The 20,722-nt window shown below is 36.0% G+C and overlaps 1 protein-coding gene and 1 pseudogene across 1 annotated transcript in view; both read right to left on the bottom strand.

Annotated features, from left to right (window-relative positions):
* Window positions 1-20,722, bottom strand: part of ALMS1 (ALMS1 centrosome and basal body associated protein) — a 221,054-nt gene that overhangs the window by 173,761 nt on the left and 26,571 nt on the right. Inside the window, exons 3-6 of the mRNA XM_031655501.1 lie at window positions 9,822-10,017; window positions 6,129-6,246; window positions 4,230-4,702; window positions 2,574-2,674 (exon numbers count right to left, since the gene is read on the bottom strand). Coding sequence (XP_031511361.1) covers window positions 2,574-2,674; window positions 4,230-4,702; window positions 6,129-6,246; window positions 9,822-10,017 — 888 coding nt within the window. The remainder of the gene's footprint in view (window positions 1-2,573; window positions 2,675-4,229; window positions 4,703-6,128; window positions 6,247-9,821; window positions 10,018-20,722) is intronic.
* LOC108581677 lies at window positions 10,025-12,276 on the bottom strand (annotated as a pseudogene).

The raw sequence follows: 20,722 nt of genomic DNA, 5'->3' as shown, positions 1-20,722 counted from the left end.
ATATATGAGGTTGATTATTACTATTCCTATTTCCTTATGCAGATCAGGAAAGTGATCTGCTCCAAAGTCATTTGCTCAAGACACAAGGCTAACAAAGTAACTGAACTGGATTTTGACTCCCAATCTCTGTTCTTTTCACAGTTCCGAGCTGCATCATACATACGTGGATACCCAAATAATCATTTATGATGAGTAGATAAAAAAGTAAGTATGAATGACTCTTCTGTGACAAAGATGAGGAGTGTAAGGAAGCAACCAAGGAGTAAGCAAGCCCCTGAAAGCAAGCTAAGCCACACGGAAAAAGTACTACCACATCTGGCTCCTTGCTTTTCTGATATTGACATTAAATAACTCCTAGATCTAAGACTAAGACAGATAGAGCTACAACTGAAAGACAATATAGGGAATAATAGCATCTTCCTTAGATTGAAAGATTATACTTCAGGCTATATTTAAGGACAGATTAAAATTTGGAGCAGTGGTCAAAGCTAGTCTCTGCACATTAACTGAACCTATATATCTTTATTTTTAAAATACATTTTATCTACATGAAAGGTTGATATAAGTCACAAAAGTAGTATTAAAAATTTAGAACACTTTAAGAGTTGTTACTTTGTTTCTCATTGTTATTGAATGCAACTTTAGGCAATCTCCTTCAAAACCTCTACTCTTGCCAAAATAACGCAAAATCTTAACCTTAGTTTCATCAAGAATAGTTAAAATTCTGGGGTGGGGGGACGGGGGACAGTTTATGGTATGGTGGTTAAGTACATAGACATGGTTAGTTTCAAACACTGGGTCCCCCAATTGCTGAATAATGATAAGCAAGTTCTTAAATCCTCTAAGTCTCAATAGTAAAATAGGGATGATAATAATCTCTAACAATTCTATTTGACAGAATTGACAGAGGACAAAAATGAATTGATACATACATGTAACCTCTTAGCACAGTACTTGAGCACAAAGTGTTAACTATCATTTTCATCCCCACTGTTATCAGATTAAAATTAAAGAATGCCTAGTTTAGAATACTGAAGAAAATAAAACTAACCTAGTGATTCTGTGTTAAAAAAATTTTAATAAATGTAATAAATTATAAATAAAAGTTCATCATAGTATCTTTGTTCATTTTCTACCAACAATCTGAACCTAAAGGTCTAAATGTGGGTGTAACCCAAACTAATAGAGCTTTACAAAAATATATCAATCTTATACATAGGAAAACAGGAAAAGAGAAATAACATTAAGTACATCACTATTTTATCTAACTATTTAATAACAGGATATGAGGATATATCACAAGGAAGTAGGGCCCACCTTGGGACTTACAGTACCAGACAACAAAAGAGGATATTCATTCAACAGGACCAGAGGAACATTAATGCCAAGGGATCCAAAGATCCAAGCAAATAAAAGCCTTCTATAAAAGAATGACACAGGGAGGGGAACATCACACACTGGGGCCTGTCTGCGGGTAGGGGGTTAGGGGAGGGATAGCATTAGGAGAAATACCTAATGTAGATGACAGGTTGATGGGTACAGCAAACCACCATGGCACGTGTACACCTATGTAACAAACCTGCACATTCTACACACGTGCCCCAGAACTTAAAAAAAAAAAAAAAAAAAAAAAAGGCTGACATAAAATTTTTATGACACCTTAGAGCTGCCAGTTTCTAGTATACACACAATGGTAATAATGATATAAATAGAGAGAGGGAAGGGACACGTATATACATTAGTGTGTTGCTCATTTGGGAAGGAGATACTTCCCTTTGGAGAGGCACTGGTCAGTTTGGACATTAAGCACTTCATTATCCTTCCTGGTCAAACATAGGTCTTAAAACTTTCAAGACACCTCTGAAGTCAAGTCTTTCAGGAGCTTCTAAAAAGAAATACTTAAATATTCCAGGGACTGTTTCAAGGCTTGTACATTGAAGACCAGAGGGAAACATTCAAAGTACAAGCTTCTGAATGTTCCCATGAATAACTCTAATCTTAACACTGTCTAAAGACTATTGCTGACACAACTAGGAAGAGTTAGGCTGCCTCAGTATGAAAGGCCTGGAGTCCCAGGGGATGGCCTTTTCCAAGACACCCCAGAACTAAGTCTTACAGTCTACGAAACATAAACATTTCTTTTATACCAACCTCTAATGGAACATATTCCTGGATATCAGATACAGAACAGGTACAAGTTACAAGCTGGTAATGAAAGATATAATTTTTCAAATAAAATATTTTCAAATAAAATTTGAAATTTTTTCAAGTAAAATATTCCTCTCCCCGCCCAGAAAAAATGTCACATAGAAAAACTTACGGGCTTTTCAAAATTGCTTTCCTTCTCAGATGGTAGCTGTAAAGTAGGCTGCCAGTGCAGGGAACTGTCATGCATCTCTAGATCATCATGAAAATTCTCTAAAGCTGCTAGCTCAACGTACTCACCAGTCAAATCACATTGGTCATGTACCCAGGAAACAGTAAAAAGTAAAATAAACACAAACAATACCATTTCCTGAAACAATACTGAAAAAGGCCATGTTTCTTACAACTATCATTTTATTGTGTCTCACCTTTCTTTGTAGTTCAGTAATTCTTTCACCGCACACAACAGCGTTTTCATTTAGGCCATCCAGAGTAATGATGTCAGACTCAGCCTTCCCCTGCAGGCCCTCTACAAAATAGGAGTCATTTTGCATAATTGTATGTATAATAAAACTAGACTCAGCTCCCACAGGCCAAGGAATTTCACCTTGGCCTATATCAGCTTTCAGCAATGTCTCTTGGGCGACTGCAATTAATGATGCATCACTGGTCAATGGTAAAAGCACCTTGTGACTTTGCATCACATGCCACCAAGTTTGCTGAAAAGCTGCTTCCTATAGCTGCAGGTGGACCTTTAATGGTATTACTATAGTTAACATCCTTACCCAAATTAAAGTCTGAGTAATCTGCAACTTCTTCAAAGGTTGGCTGCTTTAAATCTTGTAAAACCAAAGAATCTGAAGTTAATACTTTCACATGATAAATAACATCTGAAGATCCTACCTTCTCTGCAAGGTCAAGAGAAGGAACAGACTTTATCTTCCCAAAGGGAAGAAATGGTTCATTGCTTATATCACACTGAAATAAAGTGGACTGTGTTTTGCCAAGACCAACAGTCTGGTTGTAAGATTTTTCACTCAAAGAAGCAGATGACTTAAGCTCTGGAATAACACAAAGTGGCTTAATGAACATTTTCTGAACAGCATTAGGGGGTGATTTTAAATTTGGATGCCAGTATAGGAAGCTATCATTATCATCCTTTATATGCAACAATGGTTTTGAAGCTGCTGGTTCAAACACCCCAGGAGTAGACTGATAGCATGTATGTTTAAGCCTATCAAATAAAGAGTTTTCATCTTTATAATTTAATGGAGAAAGATCTGGATTTTTTGGTTCTCTCTCTTGGCTGTCATCTGTTAAATATTTATTGATGTCAGCTTGGATGTCATTTACTGTACTCTCTTTCTTAGAAGGCTCAATAGAGGCAATAACTGCCTCAAAGGCTATATTTTCAGTAGCATCAATGTTTTTTTCACCAAAAAGAGAAGTTCCCTTTTGGTTTCTTTCCTCTTGAAAATACAGTTGTTCTGATGTCTCATCCAAGTTGGATGTAACAGTCTGAAGAGGACCACCAGAAGCCTCCATTTTAGAGGTATCATGTTCCCTGGAGAGTACATGTGTTTCTGAAACTTTTACAGAATTATCAGGAGCTATAACATTCCTAATACACTTTATTCCTGAGGATCTGGGTTGCACTTCTGAAGATAAATTATTTCTAGTCTCTGTTAGTTCAAAACATTGAGATGATTCTTTCTGTAAACCTTCTTCATTTCCTTCATAACCCTCCAAAGAATCCGTCTTTTGTTTCACCTCAATCTCAGCTGGAGCCCTTAAATAAACATTCTCAAAATAATGACTATCAGAAGTCAAGGGAACCCCTGTTCCTCTTCTTTCCAACAAACAACACAAGAAAGAATATGACATTTTATTATCATAATGAGCAGCAACTTCACATGGAAAGGAAACACAGTCCTTACTGATTACACATGTTTCTGGGTGGTGCAAAGTTCCCTCTTTGTTCCATGGCACATAGGAAAAGGGGACACTAAAACTGTAACTTCCCTTGGAAATTTTATTTTTATCAATTGTGTCAGATGAATCTGAAAAAGAATCAGGGTACTTACTGGTTAAATATGTTTCTGCCTGCTTAGGTGAAGCTTCCTGTTTCCAATACTGCCCATATGAATAAGCAGCATCAAAATGGTCACTTCTTTCAGTAGCTATGTTTTCATCGGTTATGTCAGATAAACTTGTAACTGAAACTTGATCTTTATCAGCTAAATTGGTTTCAGGCTGCTGTGTATCTTTTCGTGTCTTCCATGACATATATGAACAAAGATCATCATAACTATCACAGTCTTTGGGAATTTTCAGTTCATCAACAGACGAAATAGTCTCTTCATTATTCCCTTGTTCAGAAGGTAAAAAAGGGCACTGAGACCCAACAGTTGTGCTCCCTATAAGTGGGTGCTGAGATACACTAAAGCAACTGCTTGCTAAGTCTGAAGCTACTTCTGCAGTAGCCTGGAATAAAGCTTCACTAACTTCCGATGGTCGAGAAGACCATTCAGTATCTTCAGACTTATCAGGAATTCCCCTGAAAATATACAGTTAAAAATAAATAAATAACACATTAAAAACATTTAATTTTTAAGTACTAATACGAAAATACATATGTCACTAAAATCAAGTTTATTTGAAAAGTGCATTGAAAAACAAAGCTCTCCTAATTTCAGACTCCTTTAAGATGGTTAATGACAGAACAAAAAAATTCTTTTTAACCAAAAGGTGAACTACCACCCTACAACCCTGATATTACCTCAGGCTTCTCCTAAAACAATAGACACAGAATGTGATTTTCATAATGATGCCCACCATGATTTTTCATTTAACCTGCATTAATTTTTTTACTAGTCATCATTTATTGTGCTCTTGAAAACTATGCAAGGCCAGGCACAATGGCTCACACCTGTGATCCTAGCACTTTGGATCACCTGAAGCCCAGGAGTTCCAGACAAGCCGTGGCAATATGGCAAGACCCTATCTCTACAAAAAAATTAAAAATTGGCTGGGCATGGTGGCACATGCCTGTTGTACTAGCTATTGTGAAGGCTAAGGCAGGAGGATTGCTTGAGCCTAGAAGTTAGAGGTTACAGTGAGCCATGATGGCACCACTGCACTCCAGCCTGGGCAACAGAGCAAGACTCCATCTAGATAGATTAAAAAAAAAAAAAGAGAGAGAAAGAAACCACTCAAGAAGTGATCTATTCCCAAAACACAACAGTAACTTAATCATTAGTTGATGATCTAAAAATGTGTACAGATCACTTTTCATAAAAGTGCTATAAGGTAATATATAAGGACAGAGGTTACTTTTTACTTTCTAAACATCTATAGTTTTTAATTTAAGGTGGGTTTTCTTTTCAGTTCTAGAAGAGGAAAACATATTCTTGAATAATTCCAAATATGTTTTGAAAATTCCAGACTTTTCTCCCATTATGACTATTCTAAAGGACATGAATTTGGAGTATCTGTTAATTTGGATAAGTCTGTTCATAAAAATCTTCTTACTTCATACTCACATCTCCTATAAGGTAAGGAGAGCTAACTAGTCTCATTCAATAACAGCTGAACAAAATGAGAGTGCCAAACAAGTTAGTGACCTAGAAATAAATGCTTTTTGCAGAATAAGGGTGACAGGGAGGAGAGAGATGATGAGCAGCAGATGGGGAGGTTTATGAGAAGGAAAATCCAGTGTGTCTTCTAAATTAAAATATGCCTGAAATGCCTGAATACATTAGGAATTATTTTTAAATAAACTACTGTCGTCTAGTTCATCTCTACACGTTACTCTGCCAAATTAATATGCATCAAGTCCTAGTACAAGACTTTGTTACCTTCAGAGTGTGTCCTAAGAGTATCTAAGCCCCACCTCAAAGTACCACCTTAGCCTGAAGTCACTAATATTAGTAACAACATAGAACAAGAAAGGAGAAAGGTTACATGCAAATAAATCATCCTACCTCAGAGGTGCAAAACTTAGTTCACTTTGATGAAATAAAGAATCAGACGCAAATTCTTGGTCTTGTGTCAAACAGGTCAGCAAAGGCAAATCAGGAGAAGCAAAGCTATCTTGTATGACTGCAAAGTTTCAAATATCAAAATGCTGAGTAATGCTGAAAATGATTATTTACTTACGTATGTAATACTTTAAAGCACCTACATATGCTGCCATATGGAGAATTCTACAAGCATTAGAATAATAATATAAAAGCAACAGCAGTAGCAGCTACCATTTATTGAGAGCCTGACAAAGTCGAGGTGCTTAACACACAATATTTCATTTAATCCTCATGACAACCTTGAAAGATAGGTATTATTATACATATCTTATCGGTGAGGAAACATGATTACAAAACTTATAAAGCATTAAGTAACTTGTCCGCATTCAAGTAGCTGAAATGCCACAGTGAGATTTGAACCCAAGCATTTCAACTTTTAGCAAATGTTCTGAACTATTATTAGTGTTTTTTCCCATCTTACATAATACAGACTACACCTGTTATGTCAAAGTATAGCACAGGAGCTCCTTGGCCCTAAGACACTCTTAGGAGGTACCTACTGTTGAAATTTTATTCAAAATAATATTAAGATATCATTTGCCTTATTCACTCCCATTCTCTCAAAAAGATACAGTGACATTTTCCAGAAGCTACAGAATGTATGATACGGCAACAGACTGAATAGAGAAACAAGACATGAGAATTTTGCTGTCTTCTATTATGTCAGACATTATAGAATTGTTTAAGTAAAACATGACCATATTGCTAAACATTTTTGTATTAGAAAAGTTATGTTTTATAAAATATATACTTTTTCAATGAATTAATAAATTTTAAATGTTTCAGTTTTAATTTCTAATATGGGAAATATCAATAACCCAAATAAACAAAAGCTCTTTGGAGTTGTCAGTGATTTTTAAATGCATAAAAGAATCCTGTTACCCAAAAAGTTTGAACTGCTGCTTTAATGAAAAAATTAAAAAAAAAAATTCTTGTGATTTCCTGAATGTTGACTTAAATCATTCTTATTTTAATCAGTATACTCTCTTGATTTCAGAATGCCTGTAACACTGTGTACAAAGTGAGGACTCCTCTCTCACACCACTGTTTCCCCTGTTCTGAAATTACCGAAAACCTAGAGTTCACAGAGCTCACCATGTTGTCATCTGTCCTTCACTTGGTCAAAACGCGTACTGTCACTGCTCATATACCCTGCACACCTTCCATATAATTCATCACCCTCTTGTTTTAATCTTTCGTCGATCCACTTCCCATATAAACTGTCAACTGTGTCTACTTTATCCATAGCTATAACCTCAGTGCCTAGCAAAGTACCTGCTACACTTAATAGGTACTCAAAAGAGAGTTATTTACTTACTGAATGAATTAAAGTGAGAAACTGATATATAATAACAACTTTTGCCACCAAGGAACAATTGGTATAGTTCCTCTTTGGTCTTGGCACAGAGAAGCAGTCTTAAACCTCCATAACAGTCCTTCACCCCTCTAAAAATCATGAAGAGTTTTTAACAAAGTCCCCAAATACACTAGAGCTAATGCTATAAGGGGGACCTTTGGGCAAGTAAAGCAAATTTACTATTTCCAGTTAACTGTAGGCTGCGTATTTAAAGAACCTGAGAGTCTTTTCTAAAAAAAAATTAGAGATATCCCTAACCAGGTTTCAGAACCCACAGAAATCCTCAGTACCTAAAATAGCTATTTAGGTATGAGTAAGGAATAGTAAGTCACAAGTAAGTTATAAGCAGCATTTCAGCATCTTCTTAAATATTTAAGAATATTTCAGGGTGGAGTTGGACAGCTAAATCAGGTAAATCGGAAAAAGTATTTGCTAAAGGAGCAGGCCAAAGCTGAAGAGTTAATGATTCTCAAGTGTACAACATTATTTGTGTGTGTGTGTGAGATGGGAAGGTGGTGTATGTTACTTGCCATGCCTTTTTCTTTCAGCTTTCAACCGCTTCTTGTTTCCTCAAGTATGGACATCTGTTACTAGCTTGGATCCCTTTTTTTTTGAGGTATCTAACCATTCTGGCACCAGCCATCATCAATGACATTTGCCATTGGTGAAAGCCTAATTATCACAGTTAGTACTTATGCATAACAAAACAGCAATGATAAAATTTCCTCTGCCTATCAGATCCAGGAACCTACTCCAATAATTTAAAATGTTCTGCCCCATCTATAGTAAATGAGAAGCCAGAGTTACAAAACTTTACATTAGAAAACATTTTAGGTCACAAAGTACAATCTCCTCCCCAGTGCTAAAATCCTAATACAGAATTTTGCTAGACATTTTGCAGTGACATGAAGCTCACTTTTTGTTGTCGTTATATAGCCTTTTCTACTATTAAATAGTTTTGACTATTAGAAAGTTCTTTTTTATATCAATTTGAAAAACAGTTTCCCTTTAAGTTATGTATTCATTTTAAACTCTAGACTAGGAGTTAGCAAACATTTTTTTATGAAAGGTCAGATGGTAAATATTTTCGGTTTTGTTGGTCATATATAATCTGTCACATATACTATGGTTGTTTGTTTTTACAATCCTTTAAAAATGCAAAAATCATTCTTAGCAGATGGAAGGTACAAAATCAAGACTTGGCCTATAAGCTATAGTTTGCAGATCCTGCTCTACACCATTATAATACAAATCCCATGGTACTGTTATTTTCTGTTTACTGGATTGCCTTCCCACAAGAGGAGGTAGCTTTCATCTTTATATCCCTAGCATCAAACACACAGGAGGCACTTAGATATTTGTTACATGAATGAATAAAAACTAAGTTGCTTCCTCTTTAGCATAACAGCCCTTCAAATATTTGACCATAGCAAAGTCTTCTCTTTTGTCTATCAAAAGATAGTCATCTCCTCCCACAAAGGTACTCTAATTTTGTCAACGTCCTTCTTAAAATGTGGACCTAAAATTGACTTTAATAATTCACATCATAGAGTATGTTGGCACTAATATCTTAATTTGGATAGCATTAGTTTATGTTTGCAAATAACTTGCTGAATTAAGTCCTATTCATGCTTCTTTACAAAACTATAAAACCATCTTCATGATTGAATCCCTTAATGGTTTTAAAAGTACTTAAAGTTTATCTTTTATAAAGAGCTAATAAATCAGTTCTATGAGGAAAGCAGCAAGATCTACCTCAGACAAGCCACTCCTCTTTATGTCAACTTTTGGTTTGAAAGCTGAGGATAATAACACATGCCTTAATTAATTCTAAAAATCAAAAAAGGTAAATATGAACATTTGTTTTTTGTTTTTTTGGGGGGGGATCATGGAGTCTCCACTGCTGAGAGAACCAAAGTATAATATATTATTCATCCCAAAAACTCTGCAAATTCAAGACTGAGGAGGTACACACAGTAGACAGTTATCACCTTTCTGCCTTCTGTGAGCAACAGGATGTGACAAAATGAGAGGCAACTGCACACTTAATATAACTAGATCAGCTAACCAGTAAAAAAAACAAAAACAAACAAACTAAAAAAACAGAAATAAGCTTACCCCTTTGAGTAGGTCTCTACAGAGCTCCTTCACTCAAAAAGGGTAAAGTTAACACTTGCAGTCCCCGCAAAACTTACAAATGTGAGGTATTACTACTAGTTAAAATAAAGAGGCATTACCTAGCAAAGGAGAACAGAAGAGATCTCTGTTGGGTTCCTTTACTTGATTTTCTGATTGGGTCAATACACCCTCCTCCAGAGAGGGGAAGTCTGACACTTCAGTATCTTCTCTTCTCACATTAAACCTGGTCTGGGATGTATCCAAGGCTTGGGAAGGGTCCATTTCTTGAGGAAGACAATGCCAAGATTCTGTTTTCTACAAAAATTTTAAAGGAAAACATGCTAAGTCATTAACTGAGTTACCATACATATTAATATTTAGATTAAAATGTCCACTCATGTATCACGTAGCTTCCTATTTAATGACATTCTCATCAAAGTTTAGAAAATGTAAAGCTGTTCTGTTTCTCACAATATTAACCACATTTTAGACCTCTTCCCATTATTACACATCTCTTTCTTTAATACAAAAAAATCTTGGATACTAAGTTTCATTGTATGCCACTGCCAGCGTATACAAAACAATTACCCTTGTGAAACAGAAATTCATGAAAATTCAGAAAGGTAGATATTAAGGACTGACAAAAGTAGAAGTTTGTATATTATGGCACATGTGTTCCAGGGATAAGCTTTTGTACAGGCTTCAAATGTAGCTCTCTTTTGAATATTCACTGTATCATGAGAAGTGGCTTGGGAAACCTTTGAAAGGTTCATTTTACTACAAAAAGGAACAGACTTTCTGGGGTCTGAAGGAATTTGTACTTGAAGATACTCCAGTCAGCAGAGAGTCATGTTGAGCAATCTGCAGACAGAATTGTTTCAAGTCTGCAGCTGCCTGGGAAACATTTACATGGTTGAGTCCGGCCTTCAGCCAGAGCTGTTGAGCCACTTGCTTCACGGCGGCAACGCTAGAAGGGGCCAAACATGGTGCATGCGAGGGCTGGGCCGATTCGTGGGTCCTACTACACATCTCTTGAAATGTGGAAGAATCACTGGCATTTCCACTATATTTTTTGTTAGGTCTCATCATTAAATCAATAGATTTGGTTCTACATAATATTTTACAACTCGATAATAATAAAATAATAATAAAACTGAAAAAAATATTCCAAACCTAAAGCTGAAGTATTCACTCCAGCTTTAAGTTGGGAATTCACTTGACTGAATTTTTATAGCTCTACTAGTTTCTAAAGGATCCCTGGCTCTTCTCAATATATAACATTATTATATCACCCATGAATGTGATACATTTGTCTCCTCCAACTATTTACTCTTAAATTAGTGGCAAGATTCACAGAACTGCTTCTCAGACTACTTATGGGGAAAGACCAGTTTCTCCTACTTCCAATTCATCACAGACTGACACTTTACTAAAATGTTAACAAAAATTAATGACAAATAAGCTAATTTTTAAAACTAGTAAAAATAACTAGAAAAATGAAATTTAAAAGTCTTAATATAAGCCCAAGATATAAAACACCAGCCCAAATGTTTGATTTCTAGGTCTAAAAAAAGATGAAATTACTCTATCAAACTACTATAAAAGTTTCTAAACACTTCCTCTCAATTTCTATACTTATCTCTTGACAGACCAGTAACAAGCAAATCATGGACTGGCACCAATCTACAGATCACACTAAATAACAATGCTGAATTAAAGTCAAATTAAATACTAATGGTGACAAGTTTAAAAGGTAATTTCCTTTTGGATTTAATACCAGTTAGTATATTCTATCATGATATGAAAGTATTTTCATTTTCAAATAATTTGATTAGAAATGAACACTAAATTAGCTCAAACTACATTATAGCATCTTTTTCCCCAATTAAACCTGATAAAGGATGGCAACATTTTTTTTATTTTTATTTTTTAGACAGGTTGTTGCTATGTTGCCCAGGCTGGACTCAAACTCTGGGCTCAAGCACTTGAGCTTCCCACCTCAGCCTCCCAAGTCAATAAATTTCTTTATATTGAAACATGTTCACATTTCTTACACAGTAGTGGTAGAGCAGACGTTTAAATGTTTGCTAGCATATTCTTTAACATTTTCACACATATATGGTCATAACTAAGATTAATCAGTATTTTAGAATGCCCTCATATTCTTGTTTCATAACATTGTTCAGTATTTATTTTATATAAGCAACTTCAATTTTCTTTAAAAATTTAAAAGATTTATCAGTGAATCTATTAGTTCCAAAAACCTTTTTGATAGCTGGTACTATCATAATTTTCTCAATTTCCTCCTTAGTAATCCTAGTCTACCTCTATAAAATACTGATAGTTTTGTAGAAAGTCTATTTCATTGAGATTTTTTTTTTCTTAACTGTATTTATTAGGAATATATCTATTTTTTCTCTATTTCTTGAATTTAACAACTGTATTATATTTTATAACTTGTTTTCCTATTTACCATGTTTCCTCCATTTGCAATTTTTCTTTTTTTGTGTGTGTGAGACAGGGTCTTGCTCTGTCAACCAGGCCAGAATACAGTGGCACAATCTCGGCTCACTGCAACCTCTGCCTCCAAGTTCAAGTGATCCTGTCATCCTCAGTCTCCTGAGTAGCTGGGACTACTGGCAGGCACTCAGTTAATTTTTTAAAACTTTTTGTAGAGACAGGGGTCTCACTATGTTGCCCAGGCTTGTCTGGAACTCCCAGACTCAAGCAATTTCCCTGTCTTGGCCTCCCAAAGTGCTGGGATTACAAGTTTTTCATTCTTTATCTAAAATCTTTGGTTAAATAATTAATTCATTCAATTTGCTTTATTTATTTAAATAAAAACATGAGAAAGTGGCACTATATTGATAGCAACTTTAGATATATAATGTATTTTCATTATTTTGTAAGTATTCCACTACTGGACTCTTCTTCCTTGATCAACTCAAAGGTTTCTAAGAGAATATTGGAATCTTTTAATTCCCAGGTGGCCCAGAATCCATAAAAAGAAAATGCATTACAATTTACAAATATTTTCACAAACATTTTCTAACAAGACTTTTGTCTTTGAAGAGGCATTTCCAATATTTAAAATTCATTAATAAAATGTTCATATAGCAAGTTTAAGAAAAAAGATACCCACTATCCACTACATAATATCAGTTATACAAATACATGCAAAGAAAAAAATTTAGAGAGAAATATTCTAAAATATTAACACTACACTTATGGAATAGCAGACTTTTGACATTCCAAAATACCTCAATCCCTTCTACACTGAATAAATTAATCAGCTCTATAACATCAAATTGCTACTGGAAACATGCTTTTCGCCTTTCTGATACTTGAAAATAAAAGGAATACGAGAATGATTAAATTTTACATTTTTTATTTTGAGGGCACTCCATTCTATAGGGGATAGGTTAGTGAGCCAACAAAAGGTTTTAAAGCAGGAGAATTCCAATCATTTTGTGACTCACTAAAGCAAAAATCACTGGTCCCCTGACTCATCTTCTTAGCCTCTCTAACCATGGTTTGAGCCTGTATCCCATAGTTTACTCCTCCCTAATAGTGACAGATGTATCCATTAGTTTTCCTGCCCATCCTCTGATCTCCACAGATCACTTACTCTCCAGTTCCTCTACTGCAATAATTTTTTAACTTTATGGAGACAACTATCTTATCACATTTATACTTGTCTTTATTCCTTTCTTATCTGTATTTCCATCTTTGCCCCTCTGAGAGTTCAGTCATCCTTATAATCACTGCTTTGCAAACACCCTTAACTTTCTTGCCTTTTTCTCCCATTATCCTATTTGCTTAGCAAAAGTTAACACTGATGGAACCGTCCCCTTGCGTGAATCCAATCAGCAGCACATTGCTGGAGAAATCACATCCCACACTGACTAAGCCAGTCTTTAAATTGATGTCACTAAACCTGAAGGGCACTCAGTATTGCCTGGAAATCCTACTACATTTTCCTGGTGAGTTGCGATTTCATACCTTCTCTCCTCAGAACTATCGAATGTTCCTATTTTTCAACTGATGACCTTCAATAAGTGTACAGCACGAGAGAGGAACTCCCTTGTCTTCAACCACAGATCTACAGCCCCCATTACCAGATTTCTATCTTATGACTTGAAAAAAAAAAAAAAAAAAAAAGTCGCTCTACCTCTCAAAGCCCTTCCCATCTCCTTCCAATTTTTTTCAGTTATTTCCTTCCTATGTGATTCTCCCACTTTCCTTCATCCATTTTTCTCTCATTACTGAATCATTCCTCTCCTATGCAAACATATTCTTATAATTTCCCATTATAAACTGAATTTTTAAAATAATCTGTTCAACCTTTTTTTACTTTCTGCATTATGTATTTTCTTGCTACATTTCAATCATCAAATATTCTTTGTGTTATACCTTTTAAATCAATATAAAAAGGCCAACAAATCTCTAAATATTTTTGACAGATGTGGGGAGGGACAACATATAAGCATTCTGACAAATACAAACAAATTTTGCAGGAGAAGTAAAAGTTTGAGATACATCTTTGAGATTTATCAGTATGCAGATGTATTTAAAGTCCTGGATCTGGATGAGACCACAAACATTCCAACGTTTCAAGCAGAGGTTAAAAACTCAATGTGTATAGGGGTATGGGGGTAAGACAAATGGAGTAATCCATCCTGGAATTGGAGAGTAATGGGATTTGTGGCTAACTATGCACTGCTTGTTCACTTTAAAGTATTCTATTTCAAAAGTGTTAAAACATTGTGCCAAAAAAAAAAAAAATTGGTTTCTGCAAACCACATTTGAGTCCACAGCTTACAAATTCTGATTCTAAGGTTTAACAAAGGAAGATAAAGCAGCAAAGGATACTGAGAGAGAACAGCCAGATGAGTAGAAAGAAAACCAGGAGAACCCAAGAAAGGAAATAACTTAAAGAAGTTATGTAATGATTAATAATAGTGTCAAATGCTATTTATTATACCTAAGATGAGGACAGAAAAGTATTCACTGTATTCAGCTACATAAATATTGCTGGTGATACTTGCTTTCAAATGGTTGGGGTCAGAACACAAAGTAGATCAAGTAGAAGAACAGGCAGATCCTAGCCAGTGTAATAAAGCAAAAAAAAAAAAAGGAAAAAAGGAAAAAAGAAATGACAAATCTATTTAAAAGGAAAAAACAAAACACAGTTGATACAACTCTGCATAGAAACTCCTAAAGAATATATATTTTTTAAAAAGCTACTAAAACTAGTAAGTGAGATTAGCAAGGTCATAGGACACAAGGTCAATACAAAAAGTCAATTATACTTCTATACACTCATAATGAATAATAGGAAATAGAAATTTCTTTTTTTTTTTTTTTAAGACAAAAAGATTTTTTATTGGCCTGTTTTCAAATATTTTCTTATTGACTTTAGACTATTAATTAAAAAGCTACAACAAATGCTAAAGGGGAGAGTTACCGTCCAAGGCCTTCTTTTTTTTTTTTTTTTTTGACACTTTTATTTATTTATTTGTCTTTTTACAATTTTTACAATCTTCCTGTCAAGGCAGTAACTCTTTTTTTTTTTTTTTACTTTTATTTTTTTTATTATTTTTTTAAATTTATTTATTATTATTATACTTTAAGTTGTAGGGTACATGTGCATAACGTGCAGGTTTGTTACATATGTATACTTGTGCCATGTTGGTGTGCTGCACCCATCAACTCATCATTTACATCAGGTATAACTCCCAATGCAATCCCTCCCCTCTACCCCCTCCCCATGATAGGCCCCGGTGTAGCAAAGACTTGGAATCAACCCAAATGTCCATCAGTGACAGATTGGATTAAGAAAATGTGGCACATATACACCATGGAATACTATGCAGCCATAAAAAAGGATAAGTTTGTGTCCTTTGTAGGGACATGGATGCAGCTGGAAACCATCATTCTTAGCAAACTATCACAAGAACAGAAAACCAAACACCGCATGTTCTCACTCATAGGTGGGAACTGAACAATGAGATCACTTGGACTCAGGAAGGGGAAATAGAAATTTCTAAAACTACCAGTAAGTCTAACAAAACGTGTAAGATTGGCACACTGAAGACAGCAAAACATTGATGAAGACATTAAAGAGAAATAATAAACTAAAAGAACTGTCATGTTTATGGATTAGAAAATTCAATATTATTAAGATGTCAAAATTCTCTTTAAATTGACTTATAGACTCAATGAAATCTTAATAAAAAATTCCAGCAGGCTTTAAAATATAAATTGGGCAAGCTAATTCTAAAATTTATATAGAAATTCCAAGATCTAAAATAATCAATTCTTAAAAAGAGGAACGAAAACTCACACAACCTGATTTTAAGACAGTATAGTTACTAAGAGTGTAATATTGGCATGAGGATATATATGTAAATCAATGGAATAGTGTGCAGAAATAGACCCACATAAATAAGGTCAATTAATTTTTTTACAAAGATATCAAGAAATCCACTGGAAAAAATATAGCAAATGGTGCTGGAATAACAATTACATATTTGTATGTAAGAAAATACAGCTTGAATGCTTCCTTCACACCATATACAAAAACCAACTCAAAATGGATCTTAGACATAAATGTAAAACCTAAAACTATAAAACTTCTGAAAAAGCAGTTCTCAGTTGGGAGAGATTTTGACACACGTCTCCCTTCAACTATGGAACATTTGGCAATGTCAGAAAACATTCTGGATGGTTACAACTTGGGGGACTATTACTGGTATCTAGTGGGAAGAGGCCAGGAATGCTGTTAAACATCTTAGGATACACAGGACAGCCCCCTACAAGAATTATGCAACCCAAAATGTCAATAGTGCCAAGGTTGAGAAACCCTGGTCTAGAAGAAAACATAGAAGAAAAGTCTCACTGACATAGGATTAGGTCAAGATTTCTCAGATAGTACACAAGACGTACAAACTACAAAAGGAAAAAAAAATTCAATAAACAAGTTTCATCAAAATTAAAACTTCTGTCTTTCAAAGACAGGAGAATACAAAAACATGCCACAGACTGTCTTTGCAAAAGAAATAACTGATAAAGGAGTTGCATCTGGAGCTATAAAGAACCCCCAAAGCTCAAAAAATGAAACAAACCAGCCATAAAAAATCAGGAAGAGATTTTAACAGATCTCTCACTGAAGAAGAAACATGGGGGTGCAAATAAGCACACAAAAAGATGATAAATATCATTAGTCATTAGAGAAATGCATGTTAAAATCACAGTGAAACACCATAATACACCTTCTAGAGTGTCTAAAATTAAAAAAAGAAAGAAGAAAAAACTGATGATACCAACAGCTGCCAAGAATGCAGGGCAACCAGAACTCTCATATACTACTGGGATACAAAATGGTACAGCCACTTTGGAAAAACAGTTCGGTACTTTCTTATAGAGTTAAACATATAATTGCCTTATCACTCAACAAACCCATTCCTAGGGGTTGTTTTTGTTTTTTGTTTTTGAGATACAGTCTCATTCTGTCACCCAGAACGGAGTGCACTGGCACCATCTTGACTCACTGCAACCTCTGCCTCCCGGGTTCAAGTGATTCTCCTGCCTCAGCCTCCCGAGTAGCTGGGATTACAGACATGTGCTACCACACCTGGCTAACTTTTATATTTTTAGTAGAGACGGAGTTTCTACTACACCATATTGGCCAGGCTGGTCTCAAATTCCTGATCTCAATTGATCCACCCACCTCAGCCTCCCAAAGTGCTGGGATTACAGGCACGAGCCACCGCGTCTGGCCATTCCTAGGTATTTGCCAAGAGAAATAAGGCAATATGTCCACTGAAAAACCTATACACAAACAGAATACTACTCAGTAATAAAAATTAAAGTGGACAAATTATTGATACATGCAACAACATGGATAAATCTCAAAAGCTAAGCCAAGTGAAAGAAGTCAGATTCAAAAGTCTATACACTATATTATTCTGAAAAGGTAAAACTAAAGAGAAAGAAATTGGATAAGTAGTTGCAGCGACTAGGAATTGGGGAAGTGACTGACTACAAAGAGACACACAGGAACTTTTTGTGAAGTTCCTTTTTGTGAAGGCAATGTTGTCTATCTCAAATGTGGTGGTGGCTGCATGATAGTATACGTTATGTCAAAGCTCACTTGACAAACTGTACACCTAAAACAGTAAATTTTGATATATTTAATTTATACCCCCAATAAACCTGACTTTTTAAAAATGAGGATAGGATATTTAATGTATAGACAACTCTTAAAAATTTCACTGTAACAGGGAGCAAAATATTGACCGAAGCAGTAGCTGGAAGGGAACAGAGGACGAGACATTTGTAGTAAGGTAGCTGGTGATGACAAGGTCTAGACTGTGATCATGGAATGAGTAACTACATACAGGTAGCAGAAGACTGGAAGGAGATATGGAAGTAAAGATTGCTGGAGGTTAGATGAAGTATCTGAGAACTTCAGGCACTGAATGGGAAATGTATGTTGAAGTGAAATAAACCAATAAAAGAGACGAAGACAATGTAGCAAGAGCCAGTTTTCCATGAATAAATAAAGGTAACTCAGATGACAGTAACAAAGATGAACAACAATAGTACAAGAAGGAGAAAAGAAGGAAGTGAACTAGAAAGCGGCAAAATATTCCAGCTATTCTGAGGAACCCAGGCATAAAGGATGAAATGAAATGCTGTAGGGTCCATCACGGTTCGTATTTTATGAAACAGGAAAAAAAGGAAGACATCAATTTTTGGACTGTGCTCCACCAAAAATATGCCCTCAGAGAATATTATTTAGAAATACATCCCGTTATGTTTCCTAGGGCTGCTGTAACAAAGTGACACAAACTAGGTGGCTTAAAACAAGAGAAATTTATTATCTCACAGTTCTGGAGGCCAGAAGTCTGAAATCAAGGTGTTGGCAGGGTCATGCTCCCTCTGAAGCCCCTAGGGGAAGGTCCTTCCTTGCTACTTCTACCTTCTGGAAGCCCCAGGCATTCCCTGGATGTGGCAGCAAAATTCCAATTTCTGCCTCCATCTTCACACGGCCATCTTATCTTTGTATGTTTTTCTCCTCACATGGTGCTTTCCTCTTTCATAAGGACACCAGGCAGATTGGATTAAGAGCAAACCCTACTCCAGTGTGATCTTAAATAATTACACCTGCAATCACCAATAAGGTCACATTCTGAGGTAGGGATTAGGACTTCAACATATAATTTGGGAGGGCACAATTCAACCCAAAACAACCCTCTTCCATTTAATGGCCCCAGGTACTATGCTTTTTATGCTCAGGGATTATCTTAACTACTTTCCCTCAGTGATAGTGTATCTCCCTTCCTCTATATCTTGCATCTAACATATAATCACTGCAATTTAAAGAAAATTGAAAGTAACAGAAGAAATCTGATACTCAAGTTATTAATCAACCTTAGATATTTAACCATTATTAGTAACACTACATTTTTCCTCCAATAACTCTATATGAGCTTTTTTCCTATCTGCTCATGACTGTTCCATTTCTTCAAAGTTTATAACTATGTTCTAGAAAAGTGCTTCTCAAAGTGTAGTCCAAAAATCCCTGAGGGTCACTGATACCCTTTCAGGGACTGAATGGCAGCCTCCTTTCCCTAACTCCTTTTTCATCTATGTAAGGCCAGACTGTCTTCATATACTTCAACCAAAACAATACATCCCGACAAACGAAATGCAGAGCAGACTGAGAATCCAGCTATGATAGGTAATTTATGTATCAAATTGACTGGATCATGGAATGTCCAGATACATGGTTAAACATAATTTTGGATATGTCTGTGAGGGGTGTGTCTGGTTTTTTATGTTTTTTTTTTTGAGACCGAGTCTCGCTCTGTCACCCAGGCTGGAGTGCAGTGGCACAATCTCAGCTCACTGCAACCTCCACCTCCTGGGTTCAAGCGATTCTCTTGCCTCAGCCTCCCAAGTAGCTGAGATTACAAGTGTGTACCACCACGCCTGGCTAATTTTTGTATTTTTAGTAAAGACAGGGTTTCACTATGTTGGCCAGGCTGGTCTTGAACTCCCGACCTCAGGTGATCCACCCACCTCAGCCTCCCAAAGTGCTGGGATTACAGGCATTAGCTACTGTTCCTGGCCTGTGAAGTGTGTATGAATGAGATTAACATTTGTTTTTTTTTTGTTTTTTTGAGATGGAGTCTCACTCTGTCGCCCAGGCTGGAGTGTAGTGCCCGGATCTTGGCTAACTGCAAGTTCCACCTCCCGGGTTTACACCATTCTCCTGCCTCAGCTTCCCGTGTAGCTGGGACTACAGGCGCCCGCTACCTCGCCCAGCTAGTTTTTTTGTATTTTTTAGTAGAGACGGGGTTTCACCGTGTTAGCCAGGATGGTCTCGATCTCCTGACCTCGTGATATGCCTGTCGCGGCCTCCCAAAGGGCTGGGATTACAGGCTTGAGCCACCGTGCCCGGCCTGAGATTAACATTTGAACCTGGAAACTAAGTAAAGCAGGTTACCCTCTCCAATGTGGGAAGGCCTGATCCAGTATCTTGAAGGCCTAAATAGAACAAAAGGCTGAGCAAGAGAGAATGTGCTCTCTCTGCCTGATGGTCTTCCAGCTGGAGGGTATTCTACCTTCAGATTCAGATCAAAACTTACACCACTGGCTTTCCTCGTTCTCAAGCCTTTAGACTTGAATTGGAACTATACCACCAGCCCTCCTGGGGCTCCAGCTTGCAGATCTTGGGACCTCTCAGTCTTCATGATCACATAAGCCAATTCCTTATAATAAATATCAATGAAGATATATATATAGACAGATGTAAATAGATAGATAGATGTATCTATCTCCATCCTATTGGTTCTGTTTCTCTGGAGAACCCTGAGTAACACACCAACTGAGTTCTAGTAAGCCAGAATTTAAACAATGCTATTCTTCCAACTAATTTTTTTGTTTTGGAAAATAGTCATTTTTTACTTTAAAATATACTACTTTTGGTAATATGTAATAGGTTTGTTCT

The sequence above is a fragment of the Papio anubis genome, chromosome 14 (genome assembly GCF_008728515.1).
Source record: "Papio anubis isolate 15944 chromosome 14, Panubis1.0, whole genome shotgun sequence".
NCBI classification, from domain to species: domain Eukaryota; kingdom Metazoa; phylum Chordata; class Mammalia; order Primates; family Cercopithecidae; genus Papio; species Papio anubis.
The sequence above is the reverse complement of the archived record's forward strand: the minus strand, read 5'-3'. Positions and strand labels throughout refer to the sequence as shown.